Source organism: Papaver somniferum, chromosome 3, assembly GCF_003573695.1.
Source record: "Papaver somniferum cultivar HN1 chromosome 3, ASM357369v1, whole genome shotgun sequence".
NCBI lineage: Eukaryota > Viridiplantae > Streptophyta > Magnoliopsida > Ranunculales > Papaveraceae > Papaver > Papaver somniferum.
This window is the reverse complement of record NC_039360.1, coordinates 71947714-71956655: the sequence shown is the minus strand read 5'-3', so window position 1 is coordinate 71956655 and position 8942 is coordinate 71947714. Positions and strand designations below refer to the sequence as shown.

The window sequence follows — 8942 nt, the reverse complement described above, 5'->3', positions numbered from 1 at the left end:
AGTTCTCCCTTATATAGTCTTCAAATCAGGGTTTCCAATCAATGCTACCTTGGTAACAAAGCATTCCATATTTACCATTAGATGAAAACCTGATTAGATTCAAGATAATATCTTTCAACCGTTAGATTGTCTTAGCTTGTTACACACAAATGAAATGTAACTTTATTTAGATATGGGTAACCGTAGCTAAATGTGTACACATATTTGGCTTAACAATAGTTAACCGAAGTTAGTCATATGAACACTTTCATATCAACCTTGTTCATCTTAATCACAACTAGTTCCAATGACTCAAATGAAACTAGTTATAGAGTTGTTCAATTGTTTATATTCTCATAGAAGTATACAAGACACAATTGAAGCAAAATCGGTTTTGATTCACTCGAATCAATTCACATTATAGCCATGGTTTGCAAAGATTGCATTCCTTATTAAATAAATGTATTTTTTCATGAGTATGTAAGCATACTTAACCGATTTTAGAACTTAACCCACTCTGGTATGCAAACGGGTATGCATATCTAAGTTCCCGGACTTGGTCTTGTTCGCCAGTATGCAAACGGGTACGCATACTGTTGTTCACGACCGAACTCAGTACGCATACGGGTATGCATACTATAGTTCCGAGACTTCAACTATTGAATCAGTACGCAATACGGGTATGCATACTAAATTCCCGGACTTGGAATACACTTGCAACAGTTAGCATACAAGTACGTATATTGTGCTATATCCAATCAATGGTTAATTGTTCTAAACTCCCATTTTAATTATTGAAACATTCTTAGAAGAGGAGAATAGTTGTCTCACACAAACTATTAGCTTCAAAGCAATTTTCAAGTGATCAAATGATCAATACGAAATATTCCGAGTCTACATCAAATGACTATCTCACACAAATAATGTAAGATGTTACCAGGCGATTTTCACATGATCATCTTTTGACTTTCGTCAAGAATAAAAGTCGAACTTGGTTAAAGCGAAAGCTTACCAACACATATTTCGAGAAATATGTAAGTGAGTTAAACTCAGCTCGGAATATCAAATGTGTATAATGTAAAGTCTATATAGCTATACGACTTTTGTCTCAATAGGAGATAAAATATAAATAGACTTCTGAGTGATAGATGAGTTCAAGTCTCCACATACCTTTTGTTGATGAAGTTCCACAAACTCCCTTTAGTAGTTATTCGTCTTCAATTGATGAACATCGTGAAGTCTAAAGATCAACTACATATTCTATCCTAATCCGAGACATAGCTATAAGTAGACTAGAAATCAAGACTTATAGTTTTGACAACTAAACTTGACAAACAAGCTTGAGATAGCAACGCTTCCGAGTTCGACCAAGCAGTGCTCTAACACCCTAAATGAAAACAGAGTTCATTCTTTTCAATGAACACCTAATAAAACCTATATGGAACAACGTTCATTCTTCTGTATGAACACCCAATCAAAGTTCATAATTATGAACAAAAACCAGAGTTCATTCGTCAAAATAAACACCCAATCAAAGTTCATTATTATGAACAAAAAATCAGAGTTCATTCTTTCAAATGAACACCCAATCAAAAATTCATAATTATGAAAAAAAATCAGAGTTCATTCGTCAAAATGAACTATCAAAAACTAACTAATTCAAACCTAGAACAAAGTTCATTCTTTAAGATGAACACCTAATAATTCAAGATCTAAAACAAAGTTCATTCTTTAACATGAACACATACAAAAAATCCATAAAAAATCGAAGTTCATTATGTTTGATGAACTTCATCATTCTTCAACAGAGTTCATTCTAATCAATGAACTTCATAAAAAATCATCGTATTCATCATCTTCAGCAGTAGCAGCAGCAAACGATGATGGAGGCGATGAAGATGACGAAAAAAAATCAAGAACAGAGATCCAAGTGATGAAGAAGAAGAAGAAAATGATAAAGAAATCAAAGAATTTCAAGGTTTTTTCGTAGATCTGAAACTTACAGCTTCATTCAAATCAGATTCAAGCTACGAACAACAACAAAAATCATAATCGTTTTCTTCTTCTTCAACATGATAAAGGTTCATCATCATCATAAACAGTAGCAACAACATCATATTCAAACAGAAATTTTCAACATCATCGTCTTCATCATCAAACAACATCAACATCTTCATCGTCTTCTTCATCTTCAACACCATCGTCTTCATCATATTCAAACACCAGCAGCAACAAAGAAAAAAATGAAGAACCAGAGAGAAACTAGATCTAAAACTAGGAGAGAAAAAAGAAATCTGAAAATGATTTCTTTTGTGCTAAGAAATTCCTATATATATGGATCTGAAAGGGTATTTCTGTCACTAAATACGATAATTACATCATCTATGACGTCACTCTAGAACCAAACAGTAATATATATTAAAAATGGACCAAATAGAAAGTTGACTAGGTCAACTGGACCAAACTCTTCTCTAATATATTATTTCTAGGACTAAATGGTATTTCCTACTGGATCAAACTCTCTCTTACTTACCTTTGACTATCAACTACGGAGTATAATTTGCACACTTAGATGGGTTGTCCACATCCATCGGAGGCCACCCTTGTGTCCTTTACAAGGTAGTGCAAAACATTCCTCATAACAAACATTGTCTCTCACCGTAGGTGAGCCACCTACGCTGATCCAAACACTGTCTCCCGTGGCCTTTTGATTCCACCAACGGAAGACATGCAGATGCCACGTACACAAATTCGGTTGAATTAGGGATAGATCAGTCAACTGAATAATCAAAAAGTCTTTACAGACCGAGAATAAAACTACACAAAAAAATCGGCACACACAGAACACCCCCTGCACGTCTCCCAAGAGGCTGGGTCCACTGAGACCCACAAACACACAAAAAAAAGAAAAAAACTGTGAGAGGCGGGTTTTACGTGGTTTTATTTCTCGGTCCGTAGAGAAATGCTGAATAATATACGTGTACTCTCTAATGCGGGCCAATGCAGACCTACAAAACTAATTGCCAATCTGACTGTAGAAATTGATTCACAGAAAGAAAAGAATGAGCAAGCAATAAATCCATTAAAAAGTCAAACATAAAAAGCCCTTTCATCTTCAAACTGTTTGATTTCTTCTTCTCTTCTTGAACAGAAAGATTGAGAATGATGAATAAAAGAAGTATATACATATGGGGAATTTCGATTCTTTGTTTTCTGGTTTTGATGATTGTCACTCCTACTTATCCTCAAGATCAAGACTATCATAATTTCGCTGATCAGCGCACTTTCTTAGGTACTCTCTCTCACTAAACGATTCTCCTGTTCTTTGATTAGAATCCTGATTTAGGGATTTCAATTTGTATGTGCGATTAAAATGCCCATCTATTACACTTTTTTACTTTTCAACCAGCTGATTGTATTTTCTGGCGAGTTTTAGAATTTGGGTTAATTGATTTCATGATGCTGTAAATAAGCGAGACATTTTGTACTCAATATCAGTTGTTCCCGTTGGTATTTGCTGAACTTGATTGTGTTTGGTTTTCGTTAAATTTGAGCTGTCGTAGATTTTTGAGTACTCTATATGCATCAGGTTGACATGTTGTTTGATAACACTGGTACAAATGGTATATGCTTGTAGTCTGGAGTGACCAGTATAGTTTACACTCTATGATTGTTTCAAGCTTCAGTTCAGAAAATGATTGAGTTTTTAGCATTTTAATCTTGCATGCGTGACTTCGAGTTTTTCACCATGAATGAACCATAGTTGAAGCGACTAAAAATGGTCAAAAACATGTTTTATCTAGGAATTAGGAGAAGAGTAGTCAGCTCTAGGGCTAATCTTATGGTTTTAGAATGTAGCTCGGTATCTCTTCATAGAATTATCTACATTCTATATCGGAGATCCTCTTGGATGTGTACTTTTTCCAAGCTATGTTGTGTGTTTATTAATTTCTTTGAGATCTCATATTTGTTTGCATAGTTGTCCTCTAAGCTCTTATTATACCATTTTTGTCATCTGAATGTTGTATGATAATTTATTATCGTAGTCTTTATCGTATTTGATGATATATGACTTGTTTAATGTCTTAATGTTATGACTTGTCTTGTTTTTTTTCCAGGGATACCTAATATGTTGAATGTGGTTTCAAACTTCCCATTTCTTATTGTTGGTCTTATTGGCTTGGTGCTCTGCCACCATGGAAATTATTTTAGATTAAGGTAAACTTCTGGTTACGTTTTTGTTAGCATTAGCTTATTATTGGCATTCCCAGCATATCAGTTGGATTACTTTCATGTATGGCGATTATATACATACATCTTTTTCAATAGCTTGCAGGGAGAATTGTGGGGTTGGACATGTTTTTTCGTTGGTGTGGCAGCTGTTGGTTTTGGTTCGTCTTACTATCATCTCAAGCCAAATGATGCTACACTAGTGTGGGATCGCTTGCCTGTAAGTTCCTTACCCAGTTGAACTATGTGGATCCGATCTATTCTTTGCTAGATTTATACTTTGCCGTTTCCACTTTTTGTTTTTGCTCTGGAATACGACTTTATTTGTTGTTTAGGTAAATAGGTAAGGAAAATAGTCAAATGCAAGCTGAGAAGTTCAACCATTAGGATTTACAAACTATCGTTCTTGATACATAAGAATCTTGCAGAATTAGCATTAATTTGTATTTCATCCAATTCGTGTGATTAGTTTCGCAGATTAGAGGGAAACAAGGACTTCATATTTCAAAAGAGTTTCAACTATGACCTCATTTCAGTAACTTGTCTAGTTAAACCATTAGTTATGCTTTTCCATAATACATCAGATGCCTATGCCGAAGCTTTCCAAACATGATCAGACTAGCTGATGAGAGACGGCTTAAGAGTGATTTTGATTGGATAGCTAATCAGGATTTAACAACTGGATCTGCTGGACCATTATATCGCATCCTGCTTTAAAATTTTGAGGCAGAAAAACATTTGCAAGTAGAAGGTTTGATTTAATCTCATTGACTCTTGTTATCATTCGTCATTGTCCAACAATGTTCGTTTGAGTATGCCATATGTGAAAGGATTATGATTCGTGAGTGTGGTAGTGCGATAAACTTTCTAGGATCTTCAATTCGGATGATGAGATTCAGTGATTCATACCTGATGGTTGCAATTATCATATTTAAGGTGATAACTTTACACTTTTGATTGTTATATTAGTAGGATTATGGGTCGTTTGTATACTACGTTGTTCAGATTTTTCTTACAGATATGCTTAATGGAAGCTAATAGAAGCTCTTGGTACTAGTGCCAGCTCTCCATCTTTTCTCTGCTGTTAATTTCTATTTGTGTGTGTCACTACGTCTGGGATTCTTTCTTATAATAGCAAGTGGGAATACTAATGTCGCTTTGTTTTGACTTGCATTGTTCTTAACAAACACAGATGACTGTAGCATTCACATCAATCGTGGCTATTTTTATTATTGAAAGAGTTGATGAAAAGAAAGGAACAATATCTATCATTCCTCTAGTGATGGTGGGTATAATAAGCATTTTGTATTGGCGGTAAGCATAATAAGTTCATTTTATTTCAATCCTTTTTTGTGATTTCGTGATGTCAATGGTAGTATTTAGTTTGTTGATCTCTCTGTCTGGCTTATTGTCTGGATAATTTTTACACTCATGATGCAGTTATTTTGATGACCTACGCCCATATGGAGTAGTCCAGTTCGTCCCTCTTATTGCTATTCCTGCTATGGCTATCTTATTGCCCCCAATGTATACACATTCCACTTACTGGCTGTGGGCTGCAGGTCTGTGATTCATCAAAAAATGTCTTTTAGGCTTTAGCAAATTTTGGGGTATTTTCTATAACAGTTCAAAACCTCTTCCTCACCGCCGTAGGATTTTACCTCTTGGCTAAAGTGGAAGAACAAGAAGATAAAGTGATCTACGGATGGACTCATCATATTGTTAGTGGACATACTCTCAAGCATTTGTGTGCCGCAATGGTTCCTGTTTTCCTAGCACTCATGCTTGCAAAGAGAGAAATTGAACCCCAGAGGTATAGTTCCAAGACTTTTCATTGCGACCACTCTTTCCAAATATGAAATAATGCTTATTCTATATATGATGCTTCTGTTCAATAGTTCGACATGTACTGATTTATGAAGAGATAAACGGTTGCAATTTCTGGTAACTCGTATTAGCACGATAATCATACCAAGAACTGCCGTTTAGAACACTACTGTGTATCAACCACTTCACATGTAAAGTTGTTTATTAGACGCAGCCAAAAATGGAAAGTTGTTTTCTTATTCTTTGACAAGTGAGAGACCGTCGAAACTGTATCTCCAGCATACACTTTTCCAGAGGCATCTCAGCATAAAATACCTCTAGGGTCTAGTTAAATTTGCGTATATGTCCACTGGAGAACTGAACTTTTACTTCGAGTTAGTTTTATCTTTTCGTAATGTTAGGAGTACAGATTTGGTGCTGTATATCCTAATTTACGTGACGGTTTTTTGCTCCAACTTCAACTGTGGTTAAGCTTTTGTTCATTTGTTTCTAATTTCTCTGTTCTTCGTCAAAAACTGCTTGAAGATTGCTGAGCATGTCTTTCTACTCTTCTATTTTTTTTTGAATCCAGGCAAAGTTTGCTCACGACATGGAGAATCTCCTATGGGAGAGTTAAAGAAAGTCGCTTGAATGGGGAGCGTCAAGAATATGACTACACTGAAGTTAGAACCACAGAATCATAGATGAAAACTCTCTGCTGAACTAACCTCTATATCGCTCACCTGCTGAAGGTATAACCTGTAACTTGTTTTACCTTTATAGACAATCATATATGTCATGGTCTAGATTCTTATGTACAAAGCTTTCAGATAGTACTTGATGTTTGCTAATAATTCTTGTCATGTAAATTTATTACATAATATAGATCAACACTTATAGTTTTGCTTGTTTCTTACACTTCTGCTTATACACAATTACTTTCTCTTGTCCTCATTAGTAACGTCAACACCTTCTAGAATATTTTTTTTCTTCCAATGTGACATTTGAATTTATATTGACTACAATTGTTGGTTGCTGGAGACCTTGTAAAGTTGTACCTTTCCACCACAAACGGAAACCATCTGAAACCTTAACCATAATGCATATGAGGTGCAAGATGGATGGATTACTGTGAACTTCTTCAAGTCAAAAAATCCCAACTTTAGAAATTTGTCAGACTTGCAAAGACAGTTCCCTTACATACAACTCTCTAAAAATTTTGAACTTGCCACTTTTGCTTCTAGTTGCCAATTTTAATGGTCAATTTATGGTAAAATTCAAATCAGGAAACAATATTTAATTATTAGAATGCCCGTACACATAAATATGTGGTCAGGGCCGTCTTACAGTTTTTGGGTGTCCTGGGGGCTTTTTATGATGACTAATCAAAGGTAAAGTTGCAATTTCAGTTCAGAGGGTGACAAATTATGTATTTGAAAGGATAATTTGAATTCAATTAAGCTCAATTTTTTTTCCAGCTTTTTAAGCTAGATTTTGGTTTGCAAACTTATTATTTGGCATAAGATAAGCCCCTAAAAACTGGTAATTGATTTGAAAAATTAAAATATTAGTGATAATTATAGTTGATACATAAAATTTAGTAACAATTATATCTGTTACAATTATATTGCTGTAACAAAATCTTTTCCTAACCATTATAACTGTTACAGTTATCTATTAGTTTAAGAAAAAAAAATTTGGGCCGCCAACAATTTGGGGCCCTAGGCGGCCGCCTTGCTCGCCTTGCCCCTAAGACGGCCCTGATGGTAATGTGACCCGAGCAATACCTTCTCCTGTTGTTCTTGTTGGGGTTCTCCTATTTGCTTGTTCAAACTCAACAGGATCAGTTGTTACTTGAATCTATCCAGTAGATTAACAAAATCTTTTGGTTTACAAGAACCAATACTAGTAACCAACAGTTGGCCCTAATTAGTTACTGAACAGGTGTGAAACAGAATCATAACTTTAAGTAAGGTTAATTTCTTTGTTCCCACTATTTTCTCATTCGAACGAATTCCACTTCTCTCTTGGAGTGGAGAAGAGAAGTTACGGCCATGACCATGCAAAATATCCAGAATGGTAATGATGCTATTGGGAGTGATAAACTTCACAAGCAATTTAAGAACTTAGAAGAAGTGTGGGATTCTTTTAAGCGAACCAAGTCACCGTAGAGAACACTGTTCTCCCGTGGAAAATGATGTGAAAGTACCAGAAGCTGAAGTACTTGGACTCTTTGACTATTCATCTCCATCATCTCTTCAACAAAACCCTAAACATTCAGGTTCATCAGAGGAAGAGGAATGGCATGTAAGAACGAATGATTTAGCAGTATTGGAGATGCTTAGCGAGAGAAATGACTCTATGAGAGGTGGTAAGTTTAAGGGAAGGTCACTGCATGATGCATTAGACAGTGCAAGTAAAATGGGTAAAGAAGAAGAGTTACATACTCCAAGTGGGTGCTCTTCTTCTGATTTGATTCAAGGATGTGGAGTAAAAACAGGTACGGGCCTAATGCTGGGCTAACCCGGGCTATAGCCCCTCCCCAGATTTGAAAACTAATTTCTAAGGTATACTGCTATACAAATTAGCCACTTTTTATAACTGGCGAGATTGGGGTATACCTAAATTAATTGGGGTATACCTAATGAGACAAAAGTTAGGTCATTTTGAAGTAAAAGAAGCCACCCCTTAATCTTGTATTTTCTAAATGGCTAATACGCCCTTATTTAATTAGCACTAAAAATTCTGATTAGGTTAATTAATTGAGTTTAGATTACAATTTTCAAATTATGAATTCAGTAAATTAAACCTTTAATCCGTCTTATGAGTTCGATTCAGATCAAAAAATTTAGATTTGAAAATATGAACGGTCGGCAAGGTCCAGGTTTGAATAAGGTGCCGGCTATGTTACACCGGCATGGTCGATA

General features: G+C 35.4%; 1 protein-coding gene across 1 annotated transcript; it reads left to right on the top strand.

Annotated features, from left to right (window-relative positions):
• The first annotated feature begins 3010 nt into the window (after positions 1-3010).
• On the top strand, positions 3011-6933 carry LOC113356468. Its single transcript, XM_026599620.1, has 7 exons — positions 3011-3271; positions 4098-4197; positions 4309-4429; positions 5402-5523; positions 5650-5771; positions 5863-6022; positions 6608-6933. Exons 1-7 carry the CDS (start codon positions 3142-3144, stop codon positions 6717-6719), a joined length of 867 nt encoding a protein of 288 aa, XP_026455405.1. The 5' UTR covers positions 3011-3141; the 3' UTR covers positions 6720-6933.
• Positions 6934-8942: the final 2009 nt, after the last annotated feature.

Coding starts and splice junctions, on each gene's coding strand:
- LOC113356468 (XM_026599620.1), top strand. CDS start 3,142: ATGATGAATAAAAGAAGTATATACATATGGGGAATTTCGATTCTTTGT. Junction 4,430..5,401: donor TAGTGTGGGATCGCTTGCCT/GTAAGTTCCTTA, acceptor TAACAAACACAG/ATGACTGTAGCATTCACATC. Junction 5,772..5,862: donor TTACTGGCTGTGGGCTGCAG/GTCTGTGATTCA, acceptor TCACCGCCGTAG/GATTTTACCTCTTGGCTAAA.